The 21,388-nt window shown below is 47.3% G+C and overlaps 10 protein-coding genes across 10 annotated transcripts; 2 read left to right on the forward strand and 8 right to left on the reverse strand.

The window, feature by feature from the left end:
- The first annotated feature begins 834 nt into the window (after positions 1 to 834).
- POJ06DRAFT_207844 (CRT10-domain-containing protein) lies at positions 835 to 3,500 on the forward strand. The gene is made up of 2 exons (XM_056185393.1): positions 835 to 1,394; positions 1,448 to 3,500. The coding sequence occupies exons 1-2, from the start codon at positions 936 to 938 to the stop codon at positions 3,152 to 3,154; spliced, it is 2,166 nt and encodes a 721-aa protein (XP_056045676.1). The 5' UTR covers positions 835 to 935; the 3' UTR covers positions 3,155 to 3,500.
- On the reverse strand, positions 3,501 to 5,094 carry POJ06DRAFT_249136 (histidine phosphatase superfamily). Its single transcript, XM_056187123.1, has 3 exons — positions 4,856 to 5,094; positions 4,749 to 4,788; positions 3,501 to 4,679 (listed from the first exon to the last, which is right to left on the reverse strand). The coding sequence occupies exons 1-3, from the start codon at positions 4,868 to 4,870 to the stop codon at positions 3,745 to 3,747; spliced, it is 990 nt and encodes a 329-aa protein (XP_056045677.1). The 5' UTR covers positions 4,871 to 5,094; the 3' UTR covers positions 3,501 to 3,744.
- A 490-nt stretch (positions 5,095 to 5,584) lies between these two features.
- Positions 5,585 to 8,051, reverse strand: POJ06DRAFT_207845 (SGT1 protein-domain-containing protein). Its single transcript, XM_056185394.1, has 7 exons — positions 7,735 to 8,051; positions 7,568 to 7,679; positions 7,423 to 7,510; positions 6,840 to 7,376; positions 6,326 to 6,786; positions 6,152 to 6,273; positions 5,585 to 6,103 (listed from the first exon to the last, which is right to left on the reverse strand). Exons 1-7 carry the CDS (start codon positions 7,946 to 7,948, stop codon positions 5,829 to 5,831), a joined length of 1,809 nt encoding a protein of 602 aa, XP_056045678.1. The 5' UTR covers positions 7,949 to 8,051; the 3' UTR covers positions 5,585 to 5,828.
- POJ06DRAFT_207848 (caspase domain-containing protein) lies at positions 8,052 to 9,941 on the reverse strand. Its single transcript, XM_056185395.1, has 3 exons — positions 9,230 to 9,941; positions 8,913 to 9,179; positions 8,052 to 8,856 (listed from the first exon to the last, which is right to left on the reverse strand). Exons 1-3 carry the CDS (start codon positions 9,801 to 9,803, stop codon positions 8,330 to 8,332), a joined length of 1,368 nt encoding a protein of 455 aa, XP_056045679.1. The 5' UTR covers positions 9,804 to 9,941; the 3' UTR covers positions 8,052 to 8,329.
- Positions 9,942 to 10,036: 95 nt separating this feature from the next.
- On the reverse strand, positions 10,037 to 11,277 carry POJ06DRAFT_79835 (uncharacterized protein). Its single transcript, XM_056191577.1, has 3 exons — positions 10,941 to 11,277; positions 10,629 to 10,871; positions 10,037 to 10,573 (listed from the first exon to the last, which is right to left on the reverse strand). Exons 1-3 carry the CDS (start codon positions 11,063 to 11,065, stop codon positions 10,270 to 10,272), a joined length of 672 nt encoding a protein of 223 aa, XP_056045680.1. The 5' UTR covers positions 11,066 to 11,277; the 3' UTR covers positions 10,037 to 10,269.
- Positions 11,278 to 13,746, reverse strand: POJ06DRAFT_79826 (uncharacterized protein). The gene is made up of 6 exons (XM_056191576.1): positions 13,497 to 13,746; positions 13,361 to 13,439; positions 13,268 to 13,288; positions 13,147 to 13,214; positions 12,659 to 13,098; positions 11,278 to 12,609 (listed from the first exon to the last, which is right to left on the reverse strand). The coding sequence occupies exons 1-6, from the start codon at positions 13,551 to 13,553 to the stop codon at positions 11,490 to 11,492; spliced, it is 1,785 nt and encodes a 594-aa protein (XP_056045681.1). The 5' UTR covers positions 13,554 to 13,746; the 3' UTR covers positions 11,278 to 11,489.
- Positions 13,747 to 13,944: 198 nt separating this feature from the next.
- POJ06DRAFT_207854 (uncharacterized protein) lies at positions 13,945 to 15,300 on the reverse strand. The gene is made up of 3 exons (XM_056185396.1): positions 14,835 to 15,300; positions 14,663 to 14,768; positions 13,945 to 14,565 (listed from the first exon to the last, which is right to left on the reverse strand). Exons 1-3 carry the CDS (start codon positions 15,127 to 15,129, stop codon positions 14,202 to 14,204), a joined length of 765 nt encoding a protein of 254 aa, XP_056045682.1. The 5' UTR covers positions 15,130 to 15,300; the 3' UTR covers positions 13,945 to 14,201.
- A 1,125-nt stretch (positions 15,301 to 16,425) lies between these two features.
- On the reverse strand, positions 16,426 to 19,378 carry POJ06DRAFT_79963 (WD40-repeat-containing domain protein). Its single transcript, XM_056191578.1, has 3 exons — positions 19,124 to 19,378; positions 17,852 to 19,074; positions 16,426 to 17,797 (listed from the first exon to the last, which is right to left on the reverse strand). Exons 1-3 carry the CDS (start codon positions 19,250 to 19,252, stop codon positions 16,570 to 16,572), a joined length of 2,580 nt encoding a protein of 859 aa, XP_056045683.1. The 5' UTR covers positions 19,253 to 19,378; the 3' UTR covers positions 16,426 to 16,569.
- Positions 19,379 to 19,422: 44 nt separating this feature from the next.
- POJ06DRAFT_207860 (ribonuclease H-like domain-containing protein) lies at positions 19,423 to 20,468 on the forward strand. Its single transcript, XM_056185397.1, has 2 exons — positions 19,423 to 19,650; positions 19,707 to 20,468. Exons 1-2 carry the CDS (start codon positions 19,466 to 19,468, stop codon positions 20,395 to 20,397), a joined length of 876 nt encoding a protein of 291 aa, XP_056045684.1. The 5' UTR covers positions 19,423 to 19,465; the 3' UTR covers positions 20,398 to 20,468.
- Positions 20,467 to 21,293, reverse strand: POJ06DRAFT_274477 (uncharacterized protein; the record flags this gene model as incomplete). Its single annotated transcript, XM_056189617.1, has 2 exons — positions 21,084 to 21,293; positions 20,467 to 21,027 (listed from the first exon to the last, which is right to left on the reverse strand). The coding sequence occupies exons 1-2, from the start codon at positions 21,171 to 21,173 to the stop codon at positions 20,467 to 20,469; spliced, it is 651 nt and encodes a 216-aa protein (XP_056045685.1). The 5' UTR covers positions 21,174 to 21,293.
- Between the last annotated feature and the right edge of the window lie 95 nt (positions 21,294 to 21,388).

Below are 21,388 nucleotides of genomic sequence, written 5' to 3' on the forward strand. Positions count from 1 at the left end.
TAGAGCGTACATGGACTGATCTGTGTGGACGACGCACGAGCGTGCCAGTTCGACCCCCTGCAGAAGTGTGCAGGGGCTGCGAAGTTTTTGGTCATGTCGTCCGGCTGGTGTGCCGAGGCATCCGGGTTGGGCTGAGCGGAGATATGTGTGGGTGGCTTAGGCAGAAAATCAGATGGGCTGCATACGATATGATAGCTGACAGCCGCAGTGCGTATCATATCATAGTATCGGCTTCTGAATGTAGCTCATTGATTTGGTGAACAGCGTATCCATAATAGCATGTCCTCCTACCTCGCAGCAAGATTGCTATGTTGGGTTCCGCAGAACTGCAGCCGCTCTTTATTTAAAGTTCGCTTAGCTGCCCTGCATGCCGAGAGTTCGCGGCCTAGCACCGAACAAAGTTGACGTCGATCAGTTCGGCGAGATCCGTGTCTGGACCCCGCGCTTCCTCACAAGCCGCGGGGCCGCGACAGGCAAACGACAACGTCGGTGATACTGCATTCTTCGGCAGAGGCACTTCTAGCATTATTCCCGGGAGTCTCATGCGTGTAAAGTGGACAAACTTTGTGCGAATAGAGAACATGATAAGACCCAGAAGTGGTACCGTATTTAGAGTTCTGGTCTGACTCTGGACTCAAAAGCAAAATCATCGCGATGTCATTAGCGCGCTATCCTAGGAACAGGATTACAGAATCAATGACCTAACCCTGGAATCTGCCGAGCGCGGACCGCCTTGTGCTGAAAAGCAGTTTTGACTTTCGCCCCCAAAACAGACCGGACAGTTCACCGACCCAACCGCTTGCGATATGGGGACCAAACCCATAAACTGCCTATCGCCTACCTTGCCCTCCTCCAGCTGCGCACTCTCTTCGCCAATGCGGTGTGTCCGTCGTTCTGCAAAGCATCTCGCTCCCCCCTGAGCGCGTGTTAAAATTATGGAATCAACAGTAGTCTCGCGGACGGAACCGGCGCAGCTCGTGAGTCCCGAAACCCTGGAAGAACAACCCTCTAGCACGCGGCCATACTACAGCTCCAACCACTACAATAACAACGACGAGGGCGATGACGACGATAGCGAAGACAGCTACTCTGAGGATGATGACGAAGACGATGACTTCAACGACGATGACGATGACGATGAGGAAGATGACGAGGCGCGACGTGTTCGACAGACAGTACATGGTTTCCAGCCCGGTGTCATTGCCGACTTCGACACCTCCAGTCCACTGCAGGTCCCACCGCCACCAAGGGCGCCGCAGAAAGAGGATGTTCCGGCGATGCTGGATCTACAGCCAATCGGTCGCCAAAAAGTCATGTTCCATAGTCCGGAGACGTGGCGTGTTAACTTGTTGTCAATCTCCCGCTATGGATTTCTCTTCATTGCCGATGGCGAGGTAACTATTAGGAGGTTGGTTACCGACTGCTGTGGAAGCTAACATTTCCCCAGAAAATTAAAGTATTTCGGATAGCATCTGCCGCGCGGCCAGAACTCGTCTTGTTCACCCAGATCACGCCACCTAAGCCTAATCCACCGACGATCAGCCAAATCCTCGGAGCCAACAATCCGATGAATTTATTCTCTATCAATGCTCTTAAGATTGGTACCCTTGGTGGCGAGGAGCATTTAGTCATTCTCACGGATGCTGGTCAGGCAATCGTGTATTCTACCTCTAGCATACTGCGACATCACGACGAGGAAAATGCCGGTGACATTGCCAAGGATACGATGCCAGTGTTCGTCCTGCAGGTCGAGCGATCTGCTTGGGGTGTTGATCTTTATGACCGCGAGAGGTTGATTGCGGTTTCAGACAACAGCCACTCCATTACTGTCTTCAAGCTTGGATTCTCCGACAAGTGGGATCCACGGGAAGAGCAGCGCCGGGCCCAGAGACGTCAGAAGCGCCAGCGTGAACCAGGATCGTCAGACAATGACGCATCTGAACACGCATCTGACGCCAACGGACGCCAACGACAGAAACAACACCGCTTTCATCCAAATAAGCCATCGTACAGATCCTCCGCACCACAAACCAAGCGAGCCCGAGACTCGGAGGCATTCACCCGTGTCGTACACAACGCTCATGACAACAATGTCCCAAATATCCGGTTTGTCGATGTGCCGGTCCGGGATCCAGCAACTGACGTCATGACGACCCAAGTTTGCGTGCTGAGCGCATCTATCGACGGCGACGTCAAGCTTTGGGATATCAGCACCATGCGCTGCATTTCTGGCTCGCTGTTTTTGGATAAGAAAGGCTGGTCATGTCAACCGTTATGGAAGCACGATTTTGCATTGGTGCCGAATACTAATGTCATCTCCGGCATGAAACCTCTTACAGACGACGTCGACCCGACTACAGGACGCACTCTGCATAAGCCGGACTCGAACACGATAATTTCGTACCCAGTTAAGTCACGGAGTCCGTACATGACTACGACAAGAAGAAAGAGACGCGAAGATGCCGATGGTGACGATGAGTATCCGTACATGATGTACGAAGAAGTCACGGATGCACTGGAAGACTACGAAGCGCGGATCTATGTTACGTCAATGAACCGAAGAAATTATGAGCACAGCATCTTGGATCCGCGACCGGGCCAGCCCGCACCGGACACGCCGTCGTCATATGACGATAATCCCATGCTTACGACCGAGGAACGCAAGGCCGGGTATATCTTGGACGATCTGGTCTTGTTCCACTCGACTCTCTACCAGGCTAGGTTAGTCGCGTTTAAAGACGGAGAACAATATTTGGCGAATATCTGCCCTGCAGTTTTTGGCAAGCGCATACCAATAGAGAACTTCACAGCCTCGTTTGACCGATTGAACGTCTCGCTCGTTGTTCGAGAGCTTGCATGCGTCATCGTAGCTAGCCAAGAAGGTCTTGTCTCTATCTTCAAGCTCTGCAAGACAGAAAACGGAGATCTCGGTCTCAAGCAAGAATTCGTCATAGCTGAGCGTAAGAAGTTCTCGTCAAACAACACGTTACTCGGTCTCGACATCTGTGCAGTCGAAACGGATGGCTCGGACCTGTCGCGCAGGTTCATGCTGTTTTTGATGTATCTAAATGGCACGGTCGTTACCTACCAACTCCGACGAAACGATGTCGGCGTGATTGAAGACGTACAAGACGTCGAGGACTTGGTTTTCTAAATGCACGCATGTATTGTTCCACGTTTCGAGGTTTTCTATCTTTTGGGTCAAATCTTTTGACACTGTTGCAAAACAGTCCTCTCGATTTTAGTTACGAATTGAATCATTCTTTTTTTTCTCTCTCTTCACCGTTCGGTTTCGGTGAAATTAACTTGTACAGTATACATTTCATTCATGGTTGGGCAGTTTTTGGATCCTCATTCTCTTTTCAATTGCCATTTTTGTCATTGTCGTGTGTAACACCAATCATACTTTCAGTCTGTAATAATATCGCGCAGGAGTTTTATTGTTTGGAATAACGGTTTTGACACCTTTCTTTTGCATCTTATATATCTGATATATTAATCATTACGTGACCAGCCTCTATGGCGAATACCTAATCTCAACTACATCACCTTTGCCTCTCTACGGAAAATGCACAAGCGTGATAACCACAAGAACCATCAAATTAAATTCAGTATAAGTCGAAATATGCAAATTAATAGTTCCCAACCGAACAACAAAAACATCTATATAGTCCCGACCATTGCCAATCTTATACGCCCAATGACCATTACACGCTGAATACATAAATTGGCAGCATGGATAACCTATGGAGTGACCTCTGTCTCCGTAGTGGCTGTGCTAGCCCGACTCGTCTTCAACAAACATATCCCGTTTTCTGCTGCTTCGCCGGCGTCATCAAGCACATCTTCGACATCGCTATCAAACGCATGGCCTCCATCAAAGCGGCCACTAGACGCCATGTCATATTCGTTCAGTGCATGTTCCTCAATTTCTTGCATCAACGGAACCGGCTCGGTCGCTTCGCGCTGTTCCTCTTGTTTCCGAACTTGCTCATATAAATTGCGAATCTGATTCTGCTTTTCCTCTATCGAATTCCCGTCTGTCCCGGGAGATGTCGTGGTCGACGTGATGATCGGATCAGGCAGCGGATCGTTCCACGTCCGCATCTTATTCTTAAGGAGATACTTCCCGTTCTCTTGCCGCTCCATTACCACGAACTCGCAGTAATTCACATTCTTCAGACTCTCAAACCGCTCAACTGTCCACCGATACCACTTCATCAAAAATACCCGCGTCATAAGTCCATGCGTAACAAGAACCAACACCTTTGCAAACCTATCCGAACTAAACTGTCTGAACAACGTCTCGTTGAACCCCGCGCACCGGTCGTACACATCCGCCGCAGACTCGCCGTTCGGAATCCTGTAGAAGAAATGCCCGTACCGCGCCCGCTCTTTCCAGATCCGGGCCATCTCTGCCTCGTCGAACTGGAAATTGCCAAAGTCCTGCTCCCGGAGTCGCGGCTCTTCGTATACTCTGTAATCCACGCCGTCGAGCTGGGACACGATCTCTTGTGTCGTCTCTCGCGTGCGTCGGTAAGGCGAGGTGTAAATTAGGACATTTTCGCCGGGGAGAAGGACTTCGCGTAGCCGTTTGCCTGCTCCGGCGGCCTGTTCGTGGCCACGGACGGTGAGTGGGACTTTGTGATTTGGGACGTATCGGTTTATTGATTTATCGCCTATCCTGAAATTTAGTACCTTTCTACATGAAATAATTTCAGCCTTTGAGTGTCGAGATGTGGACGTACAATTGCTCTCTGATTCACCGTGGCGGACCAGGATAATCAACTGCTTTAGCGTTAGCATCCACTCCCCTGGCCACGAAAGAACTAGTCGGCTGCAAGTAGGTGCATACTCTCGGCCTCCCCATCTGATTACTATATTCGTCGGTTGAGTGGTCCACTGCGGGCGAATTCACGAACTTGAATGCTCCGTGTTAGTGGTGTGTCGCTCGTGGCACCGAGTTCTTCAAGTCGCCGGAAATTTTGCTCAATTCCGCATTCAGTAGCAGCCACAGTTCTCGGAACAGACCTTCAAATAAATCGCAGAAGTGTTGAGCGAAATGGAGTGCTCCCCGCAAGCGTTCCGTTAGGGCATCACGTCACGAGAATCTGGCGTCGCAAAGTCGTGTCGACCCAGGCATTTGGGTCAGCTAACCCTTAACCGACAGGGACTTGTCCCCAATTACTTATTCTCAATTCTGTGACATTATTATTATGCTTGGGAACTTCATCCCGTGCGACTGATTGTCGCCTCGGTTTTAAGCTCTACTGAACTTTAGCACCCAGTAAAACCTGTAAGCTACGAAGTGTAGTTTCAAAGTTGAATCGTTGATAGATTCAAGTATTTTGTCATAGATCAGTCCATATCAATGCATTGTATACATCCTTCGACCAAAGTCAGAGGTCTTTGAGAATTACTTGATCTATCCATCCTGGAGGATATGTCGGGGGCATGAATCTTAGTCGTGAAGACTTAAGGAAGATTCGCTGTAGGTATCCTTGGGGATTAAAGAACCCAATTTGCACTCTCTTCCGCCCATCCAGCTGTATAGCCAGTCCAAGGCTGCGAGGAATCGAGAGCGTCACTCTGGATGAAGAATTAAAGAACTCCAATGTTGAAAACTACACCAGCACCCGTTTAACGGTGATACTCCAGGCCCGCTTCGCTTTATCTCTTCAAAGGCTACCATAAACTATCTTGATTAAGATGAAATACGCTCCTAAAATAGATTGATGGCCGCAAACGATACTGGCACATCGAACATATAAAGTAGTGAAGTGAATAGCTAAAATATGTACAGCTATAATATCATACATGCTGGACTCTCAATTACTTCCATATCCCAGGCCAGCAAGTAAATTGCTGCCAGGACCCGCACCGCCTTCCTGGTGCTTGATACTTTCCAATAAATTCCTCATAATCTCAAAATCGTCATTCTCGCCTTCGTTTATGATGCCTTTGGATAACAATTCCTCAGCGATATCGTCGTCAAACTCGTTTTCGTCTTCGCTGCCGGCCATCATCTTACCTTTGTTGACTGCTTTAGGTACATCTTGAGACGGTTCGGCTCGAAATTGCTCGATTTCTTCCGGCGAAAGCTCTTCATCCGAGTTAGTTGGAATTTAGGATCAAGTGTGGCAGCACTTACTCAGAGCCTCCTTCAAGAAAAATTCGAGAAAATCGTCTTCGTTAACTTCGTCGTCTTCGTCGAGCTCTTCGATTCGCGAAGATGGAACATCTTCTTCGTCGTCCTCACTATCTGACATATCACTACAGTGTAGTCAGCAACTAAGCACTACAGTCGCCCACAGCAATCACTCACTCATCGAACTCAACCCCATCAAATCCAGCCTTCTCATCATCCATAAATTTCCGTAGACGATCAACCATGGACTTGACCTTCTGCTGTGACTCCAATATCTCCTGGTTTGCTTCTTCACTATCCTCCGGCCGGTCGTCGTCCTGAACTCCAGCTCTGGCTCTGCCATCAAGCAAATTCTCAAACTCCTTGAAATCTATATCCATCCACTTGTCATCGTCGACAGTTTTGTCCCAAGTTGCTATTTCTTCGTCAGACAGTTCATCCATTGCGTCCAACTCATTGACGATTTCTGCACCAATGTCTGACGCATTGTACGAGTCGCCGGAAAATTCTGCAAATGTCTCCTTTGCTTGTGATACTAGCTGCTGGTAGAGCGGTGTCCCCGGCGCTTCGCGCTTGAAAAAGCCTTCTTTCTCTAGCATGCGCACGTACTGCCTAAACCGTGGATCGGTAGAATAATCCTGCGCGGGGTCATTAATATTCTACGCGTAGGACACAACCCAGGATGGCTCACCTTATTTTTCCGCACCTTGGACTTTCCAGACCCAGCGCATAGCAATTCAAATCCGCACGCAACTTTCATACCCAACTCAGCTTCATTATAGCCATCTTCATTCGGCTTTGGCATCTTGAACTTGGCAGGCGGAATTATCCGTTGCGATTTTAACTGCGCGTATAAAAGCCTTGTGAACTTCACTACACACGTAACGCTATCTTCAGGCGGAAAATTTCGCATCGTAGAACAGACTTTCATGCTGATTGGATCACGCAAAAGGAATGCTTCGGATGCAGGTGCAATGTACTTAGGATGGTGATGTAATATCTGGGCGACGCGACGCGGCACGGTGACTTTGGCCCTCTGTATATGGTCTTTGGCTGCCTGAGGATATTCCTCCAGTCTTGCAAATGCTTCTTTCTGAAGGATTTGTGGTCGATATAGCATGCTTGTGTTGCTGTTCAAGAATTGGAGGGCATCGGAGAGAGTATACGATGTTGCCGAATCTGGATTATGTGCTGGGATGATGCAGAGATTGCCGTTAAATATCCATACCTAAAAGAATTAGTCTCAAGATCGATATTATTTGATATGTCCATACCCTATTATCTGCATTTTCGGGACTCAGCCACTTTGGAATCGCATTCGCGGCCTCGATGAGTAAAAACTCGCCGTCATTATCCGCGATCCTACGGGCGCGCAAGTTAGGTTCCGATAATACCTCGATGTTGCAACACTCCACTTACTTTACAACAATATCAGGAACTGTCTTGCTCAATTCTCGTAGTATAAAGACAATGAACCACTCGTCGTCAATGCATTCTCCAAACTCAGTCACCCCATGTAGACACGGTTCACCTGATTCGAGCATAAGCCACGGCTCCAAAACTAACCAAGGGTATACCGCACGCACCGAACAGTTCCACAACTTTCAATTTAAACTCCTGACGTTGCCAAATATACTTTCTCACCCATGGTTCCGATAGTGCGCTCGCTGCGGAAGCAATTTCCTCTAACTTCTCTTTCCTCTCAAGCTTAGAGGAAGCACTATCCTCTGTGTTGAGTAGAAATATAGTGTACTCGACACAGTCATCAGGAAGTTCTGAAACTGCAGAGAATATATCCATGCTACTAGCTACTACCACACCAACCTGATATCGGGGGAAAGGATCTCACCATGGCGGAGAATCGAATTAGACCAAATAGATGAAGACGTAATTGGAGTTTTAAGGTCTGGAATTTTAGCCCTAACCCCACATATACTTGGCACTATAGCCTATGAGGCCGCAAAGCGGCTAATTGTTCCATCTTGTAATTACATCATCTTTTTGAGAACGAGGCTAATGGTTACCGACGAGCGTTTGTCTTACCATAGCAAGTTACCCATTCAGATCCGTCCTATTACATAACAACACATTCAAAAACGCCTTTACATAATACGATTAACCATGGCGGACTCCAACCGCTCTCAAGATCAAAATTGCAATGGTTGATTTCATCTCTGCATCTCAAAGAATGAACTGGAGGTTTGTATCAATGGGATGTGAAGAGCTTAGTTGTGGCTTTTGTGAGTACTTAGCAGCCATAAGTTGACGCATATTTTGCAGCAATGTAATATAGCTTTGCTGTGGATTCTGATTGAGGACTTCGATAAATGCCCAAGACATTGCGCCAGTAGCCCTTCCGGCTTCAAATGAATCAGCTGAGGTTTGTGAATCTTTACAGCCAGAGAACATGACAACGTCTGCTGGCGAGGTTTTTGTTCTCTTTGTCAACTCTGCGGCTTGCGAACCACCCCCGCTGGTGGCTTGCCTCAAGACTCCAGTGATGGAGGAAATGGCGCCGCCTAAGTCACCCCTAGAATAAGACTTAAACGCAGAAAGAAGACCCATACCAGCTTCCTTCGCCAAGTTGGGCTCCTTGAGAACACCTTGCGTGGAGTAGACATAGGGCAGATCGAGTGCAGTTCCGGAGTGGCAACTATCAAATATCGCTGTTAGTCGGACACCCGGCTGCAGAGGACGGACTATAATTTCTAGACGCAGTAAATATTAGCATATCGATAGGAGTATAGACGATCAGAGCACATACCATGCATCTCATCATCAACCAACTGTCCAGCAACTTTGTAGTCAACAGGATAGACAACTTCATCGAATGCATCATCCTCATCACCATGACGATCCTCAGTCTGACCACCATGACCGGAATAGTGGAAAAACAACGAATCATTAGGCTGCGCGTTCCTGACGAGCCATTGCATGGCACTGATCATGTTGGCCTTGGTGGGAATTGACCTTGGGTTCATTTGATCATCAGTCAGGATAACCATATCCTCATACTTGTAGCCGTAGCGTTCTGTACTAAGTTAGCGTATGCTTTAATTACTAAGAGCATGATGTACATACGGGTCAGGAAATTGGAAATGTTTTTCACATCGTTGATGCAGCCCTTCAGCTCATTCTTCTGCCCAATATAGTTTATGCCGATAAGCAATGCCTTTTTGCGGCCCTGACAATTGGAATACTGGAAGCCATATCCACTTGGGGCGCCATTTCCAAACTGCTGATATCCGGTTGGTGGTCGCTGAAGATTCTGTGGCCCGGCATAGGTGTATCGCTGATGTTCTCCTTGTCCATAACCTCCCTGACTATATCCCTGATTATAGCTTTGATGATATGGAGTAAAACTGTCCTGGTTGTAGCGGCCGTGGGTTTGACTGTACCCTCCTTGGTTATACGGTCCCTGGGGGTCGTATCCGCTGTTCTGCTCATATCCGCCTTGATTATAGCTGCCATAATTGTATCCGTCAGGATTTCCAGGTGGAGCGCCATATGGAGCCGGCCCAGATGGAGGAGCGCCAAAATATCCTGCAGATGGATCCTGAGGAGGTTCATAGTTCCCGTACAACGGCTGCTGCCCCCCGTAGCCGCCTCCGCCCTGGTTCTGGTAGCTGTAGTGATTGTTGCCGGGATAAGACATCGTTCCTGTCAGTATAGATATTTATATTGTATAAGTCGATTGGTTGATATAAACGAAGCGCAGTCCCAAATCAGAGAAGAGAATGGCGTAACTGGGCATTGTCAAGTTCATAAATGAGCCGGCGGGCCGACAAGCCCTGCACAATTGTGGCGCCGCATGAGGCTCACCACCAGCGGCAAGAAAGTATACGTCGTCTCCACGGAACTCATATGTCCGCATTAGGCTAAAATTTCAGAGTATTTACAACCGTTATGTAGACCAAAAATAGCTATACATATAGACCAACCGCGTAGAGTCCACGCGACACCGAAATCTATCACCTAAAGTACGCAACCAGAGCCGCAGTGAGGCGCAGCTGCGGCTGTACCAAATCGTTCTGAAGAAGGCTTGAACGAGCCTCGCGTCATGTGGCGGGCAGTGGCTGAGCCACTTACACGCCTGGGCCGGAGCGAATGAAATAAATGGTTTAGTCGGCGAAGAGACCCCAGTGCACAACTTCAAGCGATTCTACAACTTTGCGGCACAGCGCCTGTAGTAAACCGATGCGCAATAGCACAATCGAGTCGATATCATCGTTCTCTGTAAATAGTCGCACAGCCTGTTCAGAACACTTGACGGCGGAATTAAACGAGATCAACACATCTGTACTATTGTCCGGCAGTCGAACAACTGCAAGGGTGAGTACTAAGTACATCAGATCCGCATTGTGGTTTTTACCCCATTTCTCTGCGATTTGAGTTCCTGTGATCATGTAGGCCGTAGTAGTTCGTCTAATTATGACATGTTAGGTCCAGATCATGTAAGAAATCAATCCACTCGGCCTACGGTAGAGTCGACACGTCCAGCGGGACCAGTCCCAGCACTTTTGCCCTTGATATACTGGAATTAATTGAGCTTATTTCGTCGTAATGCGCCCTCACTGCATTTATGTCCGCAGTTGCTGGTGTAGCGCCGGGGTCGTCAGATTCCAATCGTTCAACAAGTTCAATAATAATCGAGTTGTCTGACGATTCGGACGAGTCGGCGGCCACGAAAACCTCCTGATTGTCAGGAATTTGCCGAAAATCGCTAGTGCGCAAATCAAAAATTAGACCTTGCGCCCGACCTGTCGCAATAACAGCGAAAATTACAGCATACCTAGCATCGACAAATCCTTCCGGTAGTTGTACTTTAATAGAGTCACCGAAGAGCCCAACCGGATTAAATTCTGGTAAGTTCACTCTTGCCTCTGCTTCTTGGAGAACCTGAGAATACGAAACCATGATATTGAACGTCTATGATTAAGAGAGTAATGAGTGGTGAGATATTGTGGGAAATGGACAAGACCAACTATCTCTCGTGGAGTCGTCCGAAGTGCTACGAATCAGCGCGATACTGTGCAGGTGACCAGCCCCTGAGGCGACGCAACAAAGGTCTTCCAAACTCCATCAGACGTGTCTCAATAGCCGCGTCCGTCGCAACCAGCCTCGGTTCCCCTATAGGTTTGATATGAAATAGTGTAGGAAATTTATAAATATACATAAATATTAAGATCATTCAGTGTATAGGACAATGAATCCATATATGTACAATATAGGGCCCATAATCTAGCATGCACCTCTATAACAAAATGAGCCGCCAAATGCCAACTTAAAACAACGGGAAGTGAAAAATTACTATGCAAAGCGGCAAGAACTAATTGAAATGCTATGGCCTTAATAATCCAGTCTCACGCGGTTTAAACCACTCCCTATCTAGATCATCCCATACCTCCTCGGCAAGCTGTTTCGATTTCTCTCTAGACGTCGATTTTGCCTCTACATAAACCTTTAATTTCGGCTCAGTTCCACTTCCCCGAATTGTCACCCGCACACTGTTATCTAGTATACATGTAATCATTTCCGAACCTTTCGAAACCGGTAGCAGCGGCACGTGATCTGGGGTTGATGAGTCATATCCGACGGTCAAATCTCTCCAATATGTGACATTTCTATTTCCAACCGTTTCGGGATATCTATATTCTCCAGTCACAGACGGATTCATAGTTCTTATTGACTGAAATACGCTTGCAGTCACTGCTGGATCTAGTGACACGTAATATGAGTTCTTATCCTCGAAGTAGCCGTACTTCGAGTATATCTCCTCCAAACACAGGATAATACCCTGTGCTCTGGTCATGCTACTGCCTGAAATAGTTTCCTCGATCCAACACAGCAGCTTAATAAACATTAGCATCGCTCCAATACCATCCTTGTCGTGTAAGCCGTGGAACATGTATCCGATTGCCTCTTCGAACGCAAAGGGAACTTTGTATCCTTGTTTCTCAAGCTCCAGAGCGCGGTTTCCAAGCCATTTAAAACCAGTCAACGTTTCCTCGTAGTAAAAGCCTTCAATATCCGCAAATGAACGCAGTATTTGTGACGACGCAGTAGAGTTAAGCATTGCAATTCTAGACTTGTCTAGTTCTGTCTGAAAAATAAAGTACGCGAAGAGAATACCAAGCTCGTTCCCAGTCAGCTGCATCCACTTTCCATCTGCACCCTTCACCGCCGCACTGAATCGATCAGCGTCAGGGTCGCTGGCGAGAACTAACGATATACCCAGTCCATCGGATGTCTTCATAGCTAAATCAAGTGCACCGTGCTCCTCGGGGTTGGGAAACTGGACAGTGGGGAAGTCGGGATCTGGATTGGCTTGCTCAGCAACGGTAAACATGTTGACATGAGGCTTTGCACCTATTAATGCGGCCGCGCGGATGGCATATGGCAAGCCCACGCCATGCATCGGTGTGTACATAAAGCGCATTGCTGGATTAAACGGCGTACCCCTATGTACAAATTAGCACATCTCATCCGTATATTTAAAGTGTAACGCACTCTACTAAATTACCAAGGACCTTGTAGTACTGGTCCGCAACACATTCCAGTGGACGGTTCACCAGTGGGGAGATGTTGACCAGATCTTTATCCCATACCCACGGAGCCAGGTTTTGTTCGATGGAGGCCGCAATACCTATATCATGTGGCGGTATTATTTGACATCCGTTGCTCCAGTACACTTTATATCCATTGTCGGGACCAGGGTTGTGGCTCGCTGTGATCATGACACCGCATGCGGCACCTAATGTCTGCACGCCAAATGGTACGAGCGGTGTGTGCACTAATCTGTCAAAATAATGAACCTTGAATCCTTTTGTGATAAACGCGCAGGCTGTCAGCCGAGCAAAGTCGCATGAATGGTGTCGGTGGTCATGTCCGATAACAATTCCTCTCTCCAATGCGTCCGGCACAGTATGGGCCACGTACACAGCTAGACCCTACTCACGCATTAGCACATTTGCGCACAGTTGGAGTAAAGAACATACTTGGGACGCTTGGAGGACGGTGAGATCATTCATACGGCTAAAGCCGGCTTGCAATTTCGCTCGAAGTCCTGTAGTCACTGTCAGTTCATGTGCTCGCTTCCAGTGTGATCAAAAGCTGTACCAGCCGTTCCAAATTGGATACCTACAACCGTAATGTTAGTCCAAATTTCAAAACCAATCATTGGCAGAAACATATATATAACATTCTACTTACGTTTCCTCAATCGCCTTTCTAGTTCCGCAACGTTGCTCCCGGCTATAAGATCTTCAATTTCCTTTCTAGTGTCAGGGTTCTTTAGTTTGACCCCAGATCAGCAATGACCTTGGCATACATTGTAACTTGGTCCTACCTGGTCTAGCGACAGCCAATCTTCAGCTAGCTCATTGATAGACTTCTGTGAAGCCATCGTGCAGTTCAACAGCGCGTAGGAATTGCTGGTCGAGAAGTTGCAAGACGATTGAGAGGTGGCAGGCACCCGAACGTGAGCCAAGCCCGGTAGAGTAGGTGTGGAGTCGACCGCGCTATCGCTCCCGAGAAAGAGTTACCAAGACACTTAAGTTGACTTGCCCCGTTAAACTTTGAATACTGCCAATATGCCCACGTGCTCTGAAAAAAACAGCACAACGATGTGTATTTCATACTCTGCCCATGGTCTAAGGAATGAATTTCCAAGGTCAGTTCTGATAACTTATGCAACTTGCTGTTAAATGCTTCGAACGGCTGCATTTGGATGCAGTAGGTCGATGTCGTTTGTACTGGCTTCACCGCCTGATTCCCCGTCAACTGTAAATTACTTTCCCAGGTTTAATTTTCACGTATCGATTGTCTATATCATTGGCCCCTTCTATTCATGCGTAAACACTCAGTCGAGAGACGCAAAAATCTACAACCTAACTCAAGCTATATACAAATTCGATGATCCCATAATTTTGTACTCCCTGTCACTTACTAGCAATCGACGGACATCTTTTACATTCTAACCACGTGTATAAAAAAATATCGTACACAGATCACAGGGAAATTGACTGGACTTCGTAGTCCGATTTATATCGGCCTACCTCAGTTTCCGTTCCACGACATAAAATCTCTGAGATGAAAAATACGTGAGATAACTGATCCTGCCTACACTCCACTGCGCAAATTCATCTCGTACGAATGAGCGGTAGTGCGAAGTATCCTTAACATAGAACGACCGAAATGGCACTGAATCCAATATCTTATCCAAAATTCCAAGCTCACGCATGGCGACACACACGACAAACCATGCCGTCCCAGTTATAGTGCCGACAAATAATCCCAGTAGAACCTGCTTCCAAGTGTGATAGAATAGATAGACACGTGAATATGAGACGACCGCTGTCAGAGATACGAGTCCAATGGTACGAGACGTGCGTTTTTGAGCAGAGAAATGATGTGCCCTGGAGAGAAGTCAGTGCTTGCTGCAACAATTTGAGCAGAACCCACCACGAAAGTCTCTCGAGATATCAAGTAGACATCGCCGTGCAATGTACGCACCGTAGGAACATCCAAAGGCATAGGTATGTGGTGTAGAAGGCCATGAATTGCGCGTGCGCGGATGGGAGTCCATAGCCGAGATTGTCGCGGTCGCCCACACTTCCGTCTAAAGCACCATTAGCTATTGAACTGGCCAACATACTATAGTATGCACAAAAAAATAGGGACTTGCATTTGGGTCTCTCTTCTCGTAATATTCTCTTGAGAAGATGATTGGCCACTTCGGATGCAAGCTGGCCCGCAAACAAAATGATAGTTTCGATTTCCCGCCTCGAAAAAATGAGAGTTAGGTAAACAATGCAGATTGTCTGAGGTGCAAGTGATATCCATGCCATCACATGGGCCCATGGATCCGCGTCATTGTAGTATACATGTGTAAACCGAAGGGACGCTGGAGGCCGCAGGCAATCAATCACGGTCTGGACACTCGTGCATGCTGTTGTCACGGACGGAATTACTGACGCCATTCTCGAACATGCACAATCCCTCAGTTGTTACAGGACGCAGGGCAGTGAACTTGTTGAGTGGCACTGTGCCGATGAAATCGAGTGCAGCTGTAATGTAACTTGGGCGCGCCGGAATTAATCTACGACCTTCACGATCCCGACAGCAAAAACGCTCCCTAACCCGAACCCACAACACCAAAGACTTAACGTGAAACGATCGGGGTTCCACGACGGTTTGCGTGCGGACTGGGACGGGCAAGCGAGCGAGCCGACATGAGATGATAACCTTATTCTTAGATATTATTTGCATCGCATCTCGTTTAAAAGAGCGAGATTTGGCCGCCCCTGATCACCGCACCGACAAAGAGTATATATTAGTCTTATATTAGGGTTATTTCAACCTTTGTAGCCTGAGAAATTGTGGACTACATCTACTATCTGTTGCACGGATACTGATTGTTCATTGGCAATACGTTACACAACATGGACTATAGGCCTAGATAACGCGCGCTCTTACAAACTCACTGATTCGCTTTGCATTGCACACAGTCCGGTTCAAATTTACAATGGGGGGACTGCTCAGTTAAATCGAATCGGCGTCATTAACATCATGCGTATAAGCCACCGTGTCACAGCCAGCACTTTCACGCCCGAGCCTTGTAGAGTGCTCATGATTCCTTAAGATATAAGTCCAGATCAGTCTTCCTAGTCGTAAAAGTGGGACCTCGATGCTGAGAGATGAGGTAATGATTTAGGTAATTTTATAGATTTCCGTACAAACTGATCCTGCCTCGGCTCACAAGTTGATGTGCCATTTCGTTGGTTCTAACGCTTCGATTCGTTCGGTCCTTGACGAACAACCTCCCGGGATCTCCTCAGATACTTGTGGGCAGGAATCCAAATTGGGACCATAAGCGTTGCCATTCTGCGAGATAATGACTCTGATTTGGGCGGTGGTTGAAGCCATCCGAAGGCCAATGTGATAGATAGTCAAAGATATATATCGCAAACTTCTTCAACACAATTGCATCGGGAAAACAGCATCCTTCCCGCCGACTCCCCCTCGAGAGAATGCTCTCGCCTACAGCGCACTTGACCGCGAAGTAAGAACATTACTTAGCTGATGTCTGGTAGTAAGGAACTGGATTGTGGAAAGTCAAGATCCATGCGGTGATATGTTCTTATATAAGTAACCCTTTAGATAAACCAATGTGTATGAAGCAGGACTATTGACGCCTGACGGCCGACCGGTGAGCCGCACGATGTTGAAACTCTAAACGGTAACTAACGTTTGTCAGGTTGATACCTCTCTTTGGAAGCGTACGGATCCGCCGGTGCTCAATTTCATGATCTAATTTGCCAATATTAACTATCTTTGTGATCACGACTATCGCCAATTTGCGACGATTGCAATTGGTCAACATCCGGAACCCATATAATTACAGCCAAAATTGCACTTATTTACATTGATATCGAGTATATTCGAATTGATGAATCATCACTCGAGACAGCCATATCGTACACTGATTCCTCTGCCCCTGAGAGTCGTGGCCGCCAAGATATCTGCGATATACTTAGTGACGGTGTTAGCTTCTCGTCAAGCGCAACGAGTTGCTCCAACTTTAGCACTCTTTCTGGCCCAGCTGACAATGTGTACACGAATATACGGCCGTTGTCCAACCCAAGAGCCAGCAGTGCTCGCGTTTCTCCAGACACTAGCGTCGGCCAAAAATCAACCGCTGTGACAGCATCTTCGAACCTTTGAACCAATCTAGGTGCCCAGGATGATGGACCATCACTTGTCCAAATTTTAACCGTCTTATCCCGCGACGCAGTAGCGAAGACATACTCCAATGCTCCATCTGCAAGGCCAGGAGGAGCCCAGGCCCCATCCCAGATAATTCTAGTATGCCCCCGCAATGCCTTGTACTGCGTCTGATAATAGCCCATCACTTCTCGCGCGCTCTCGTCGGTGACTTCCCATACCACAAATAATCGGTCACGACCAACGGAAAGCAAATATCGGTCGTCATGAGAAAACATAAGGGCAGTGACTGTAAGAGCATGTGCTTCAGCAAGTGGCGGTTTAATTTCATGCCAGGTAGTGGTGTCAAAAAGTCGTATCACTGCATGCGTTGTACTATTCGCTCGGCACGTCGTAGCAAGCAAGTTCCCATTATGTGACACTGCAACCGACGAAATTTCATAGCCATGTCCATAGAGCTTTTCAATCTCTGGGAATAATGTGTGCCTCTGAAGATGTGATTCCAGCGGAGGTGTTGTCAGTGTACGAAGAGAATTATGAGATGAAGAGTCCTTTAGCATATCGTCTTGCTCCTCGTCATCCTCCTGATTACTAGAAGCTGACGATACGGCGACAGCCTTGTTGGACAATCCGAGTGATGGAACACTGGCCGCATCCGGAAGCAATTGGTCGTCGTCAATTTCCTTAGATCTCAACGCATTAAAGCCGCATAAACTGTCGAGCACTTGGGCGACGCTCCGCGGCATCTCAAACACCCGAAGGACCTTTTCGTCCCCTGCACTAACAAATTTGATTAAAGAGAGACTAGTGATTGCTATCATATCGTATCCGTGGATCTGAGGTCTAGCAAACTCGTGCCAACCCTTGGACTGTTCTGAACCTGGTGGCTTCCACTCTGCTAACAATCGAGTTGTTTGATCGAGACTACATAAATTGCGTCAATAATCTAACACGCCTTGCACGTTGTATAGTAAATACCTTGTCGTCAGCAGATATTCTCCTCCCGGAGCCCACGCAAGCCCGGTTGCTTCTCTCGCATGTCCTGTTATCGCTACTTTAGGTGTCCACCGCTCAATCTCACTCTCAGCAGTCCAAACCCTCCAGCCACCAGACTTGCCGATTGTCGCGATCCACCGAGGGACTGGCTGTTGGTCCCATAATGCCACCCAAAACCCACCAGACGAACCCGTTGCGGAGCTCGCACCCTTAATACTTAAATCGCCAAGTCTGGCTTGCGACGTCCAAATGCCAGATGTCTCATCCGGGATCCAGATCATAAGCGTTGAGTCCGCTGATGAAGAGAGCAGACGCTTATCGCTCGGATAGGGGTGCCATGCCAATGAAAAGATCCAATCATCATGTCCCATTAGCAATGCATCAAACACGATAGCGTACTCGGGATTATCATCTGTGCAGTTTTCATTCCCGGAATTCTTTGATGGCGTACGTGACAGTGGCGAAGAGGTATATGAATCGCTCGAAATATCCGTCTGGGGTTCCGATCTAGGTGCCAGAAAGAATTGATATATCGTATTCGAAAGTAGGGGGTCGGAGATTACAAAAGAATGGCTCTCATGAGCTTTTCGATACTGGTCCATCGGACGAATCTTCCAGAGACGAATATATCGATCTTGACTTCCGGACGCCAAATATAGAACGTCGCTACCGTCGGACTCTTTGAAATGCTTGAACGCCAGTCCGTGCACCCAGTCTTCGTGCCCTTTTAAAATTACGGCTTTTGTGAAATTTGGTGGTTGATTTTCTTGTGAGACGTACACTTGTATCCGTGAGCTCGTAGCTCCAATGGCTAATATAACTGCAGAACGACCATGCGTTGGATTTATAGAATCCACCGCTAGACATAAAGGAAATTGTCCAGGATCCAACTGAATTGCTTGCTGCAGCTGTACACCCACATTAGACATGTCTGCCAGGCTCCATATTGACAATATAGCATCACCTCCGCCAACGATCAAATAGCGGCTGTCCGGTGTACTAGCCAGCGCGTTGACTGCTCGTGAGTGATACTGCAGGGTTGCCGTGCAAATATAGTCGAATTCGTCTCCTTCTCTTTCTTTTAACCATATTTTAACAACACCATCTGTACTTCCTGAAGCAATGAGTCCTCGGGCTACAAATAAAACCGCAGAAACTGGTGCAACATGACCCTTTAATAGTCTCCGTACACCATGTGTTTCGTCCTGCTCATTATTAGCAATCAACTACCGATCGAATGAACAGATTCCCTACCTCCGGCCTCCATAGTGCAATATACCGATCCGCTGCAAATGCGACCAGACCGCTACCATCTGGGCTCGCAGCAGCTGCATCAGGCGTTCGATTCGCTCCGATGGCAGTGTGTTTAACCGTAGCCGTCATTACTGAATGCGGCTACAGCACTGTCGTACACTTCTGATTGTGTGGGTGAGCTCCTGTATGACCCGCGATCTATCGGTGCCCGTTGACAATAATGAAAGGGTTGTTTTGCGATCGTGGGTTTTTTTGTAGATTTTTTGGAGCCGCACGAACTTCCGGTTCCGAACAATGCGGATCTCATGACACGGTCATGAAAGAGAGTTAGACCGTTATGATATGCCAAAGAAAAAGAGAATTCACCGGAAGATAAATACCGACAAAAAGGACGACTTATCCTCGTCAATCGGCAATGATGACGGCGCCAGTAATAGCGAATTATCTCCTCTAGAAGTGGATCCTAACGCAGATGAGCTGGTGCAAAACATCGCGAATTTGACTGTCAGTGATCTGAACACTAGGATGTACGTGTCTGCTCTACGTTGTGTTATGAAGTGATTGTTAATCTTAACGGTCTTAGACGGTACATACTGTGTTTGGATATTGAGGCAACGTTCGATGGCGACAAAAGTTTCAGCCAAGAAACCCATGAAGTCATAGAGTTGCCGTGCATATTAATAGATATAAAGGAACGAGCAATCATTGACGAGTTCCACACATTTGTGAAGCCGACACTTGAGTCCCAGCTGACGGAAAAATGCGTTGCTCTAACCGGGATCCATCAGGAAGATGTTGATCATGCACCTACGTTCGCAGAAGCGATTCATCTGCTGGATGGCTTTATGAAGAAGCATTCCGATAAGCTCCATCCTCCGCCACAAGTTGGAACTCCACCACCAAATGGCTGGTCACGTTTGGGACCTCGCAATTACGCCTGGGTCACGGACGGCCATGCAGATATTGAGAGATTCTTATGCTTAAGGTCGTGCCGCATCAACAGAGTTCGACTGCCAGCATACATGGCCGGACAGTACATTGATATGAAACTATTATTCAAGACTCATTTTAGGGAAAGATCCTTCAGAAGGATACCAGAAATGCTCGCAAAGTGGGGTCTAAAGTTCGAGGGCAGAGAGCATTCTGGTTTACAAGACGCCAGACAAGTTGCGAGGATTATGCTCTTAATGGTCCAAAATGAAGGGGTGGAGTTGAATTGTAACAGGTCGATTGTGATGGGCCAGAATTTGTCGTTTACGGCGCGGCGACTATAGCAAACTTGCAAATTGATTCAGATCGAATTTGACTTTTGTACAACGAACTGTATATACTACAAATGTAAACTAAAATCCATTTGCCATCGCGACTTGCAACGAGTAGTTATTTTTCTTCGCCTGAGAGGCCAGTAATCTTTCTGCGGCATCGCCATGTCGTTCTCCTTTGCCATCCTTCTTGAACGCGTATGTGACCGTACAAGGCTTCGTCATCAGAAACTGTCCGTTCATCCCTTCGACAGCAGCATCTGATGCCTCAAAGGAGTCAAATGATACGAAACCATATCCCTTAGACTGAAATTGGTCATCCCTCGCGATCTTTGGTTGGGAGATCAATGGACCAAATCTAGAGAAGGTTTCATACAGCATTCTCTCGTCAACTAACGGATCCAGATTACCGACGAAGATTTCCGCACCAACATCCAGTGACCGTTGCTTATTCGCGCTTGCCTTGTTTACTCGTATCGGCTTGCCAAAGAGGCGTATCTGATTCATAATTTTCGAAGCATAATCTGCGTCTTGCTCGCTCTGAAACTCGCAAAATCCGAAGCCTTGGTGCTGCTGCGTTATACGATCTTTGGGAAGATAAACATTGATAACCGGACCAGCCTGCAACATAAGCTCCCATATCTAATTCATACCCGTTAGCCCATATCCATAAGTACCAGGAATCTAGTTCAACTTACTAAAGAGTCTCCCACTTGGTCGTCAATGTTGCCGATATATACTGTCGCCTCCTGATTTCGTTCAGCTTCTGTTGGTGGTCGGCCTGACATCACGTATATAAGAGATTAGTATATGATAAATAGAGATATACAATTCGGCGCCCGTTGATTCTCAATTTCGATAAATTATCCATAAAAAAAAAGTCTCGTGGAAGTTGATTTTGGATCTTTTGTTATTCGTCGTGAGATTTCCAGAACCTTGGGCTTTGTGAACTCAAACTTTAAATTTATTCCTCCCAACGGGAAAAGGCGTGATAAATTTTCTG

This window comes from Lipomyces tetrasporus, assembly GCF_029532465.1.
Source record: "Lipomyces tetrasporus strain NRRL Y-64009 chromosome Unknown POJ06scaffold_3, whole genome shotgun sequence".
NCBI lineage: Eukaryota > Fungi > Ascomycota > Lipomycetes > Lipomycetales > Lipomycetaceae > Lipomyces > Lipomyces tetrasporus.

Coding starts and splice junctions, on each gene's coding strand:
- POJ06DRAFT_207860 (XM_056185397.1), top strand. CDS start 19,466: ATGCCAAAGAAAAAGAGAATTCACCGGAAGATAAATACCGACAAAAAG. Junction 19,651..19,706: donor AGTGATCTGAACACTAGGAT/GTACGTGTCTGC, acceptor TAACGGTCTTAG/ACGGTACATACTGTGTTTGG.
- POJ06DRAFT_207848 (XM_056185395.1), bottom strand. CDS start 9,803: ATGTCTTATCCCGGCAACAATCACTACAGCTACCAGAACCAGGGCGGA. Junction 9,180..9,229: donor CATTTCCAATTTCCTGACCC/GTATGTACATCA, acceptor AACTTAGTACAG/AACGCTACGGCTACAAGTAT. Junction 8,857..8,912: donor GGTTGATGATGAGATGCATG/GTATGTGCTCTG, acceptor TACTGCGTCTAG/AAATTATAGTCCGTCCTCTG.
- POJ06DRAFT_79963 (XM_056191578.1), bottom strand. CDS start 19,252: ATGACGGCTACGGTTAAACACACTGCCATCGGAGCGAATCGAACGCCT. Junction 19,075..19,123: donor TTGCACTATGGAGGCCGGAG/GTAGGGAATCTG, acceptor AATAATGAGCAG/GACGAAACACATGGTGTACG. Junction 17,798..17,851: donor GAATATCTGCTGACGACAAG/GTATTTACTATA, acceptor CAATTTATGTAG/TCTCGATCAAACAACTCGAT.
- POJ06DRAFT_79826 (XM_056191576.1), bottom strand. CDS start 13,553: ATGGCTTCACAGAAGTCTATCAATGAGCTAGCTGAAGATTGGCTGTCG. Junction 13,440..13,496: donor ATTGGCTGTCGCTAGACCAG/GTAGGACCAAGT, acceptor GTCAAACTAAAG/AACCCTGACACTAGAAAGGA. Junction 13,289..13,360: donor AGAAAGGCGATTGAGGAAAC/GTAAGTAGAATG, acceptor TTACGGTTGTAG/GTATCCAATTTGGAACGGCT.
- POJ06DRAFT_207845 (XM_056185394.1), bottom strand. CDS start 7,948: ATGGATATATTCTCTGCAGTTTCAGAACTTCCTGATGACTGTGTCGAG. Junction 6,787..6,839: donor CCAAGGTGCGGAAAAATAAG/GTGAGCCATCCT, acceptor GACCCCGCGCAG/GATTATTCTACCGATCCACG. Junction 6,274..6,325: donor GATGGGGTTGAGTTCGATGA/GTGAGTGATTGC, acceptor ACTACACTGTAG/TGATATGTCAGATAGTGAGG.
- POJ06DRAFT_207844 (XM_056185393.1), top strand. CDS start 936: ATGGAATCAACAGTAGTCTCGCGGACGGAACCGGCGCAGCTCGTGAGT. Junction 1,395..1,447: donor TCTTCATTGCCGATGGCGAG/GTAACTATTAGG, acceptor ACATTTCCCCAG/AAAATTAAAGTATTTCGGAT.
- POJ06DRAFT_79835 (XM_056191577.1), bottom strand. CDS start 11,065: ATGGTTTCGTATTCTCAGGTTCTCCAAGAAGCAGAGGCAAGAGTGAAC. Junction 10,872..10,940: donor GAAGGATTTGTCGATGCTAG/GTATGCTGTAAT, acceptor TTTGCGCACTAG/CGATTTTCGGCAAATTCCTG. Junction 10,574..10,628: donor CTGGACGTGTCGACTCTACC/GTAGGCCGAGTG, acceptor TGTCATAATTAG/ACGAACTACTACGGCCTACA.
- POJ06DRAFT_207854 (XM_056185396.1), bottom strand. CDS start 15,129: ATGGCGTCAGTAATTCCGTCCGTGACAACAGCATGCACGAGTGTCCAG. Junction 14,769..14,834: donor ACGAGAAGAGAGACCCAAAT/GCAAGTCCCTAT, acceptor ATGGTGCTTTAG/ACGGAAGTGTGGGCGACCGC. Junction 14,566..14,662: donor TGCCTTTGGATGTTCCTACG/GTGCGTACATTG, acceptor ACTTCTCTCCAG/GGCACATCATTTCTCTGCTC.
- POJ06DRAFT_249136 (XM_056187123.1), bottom strand. Junction 4,680..4,748: donor CGGTGAATCAGAGAGCAATT/GTACGTCCACAT, acceptor ATTTCAGGATAG/GCGATAAATCAATAAACCGA.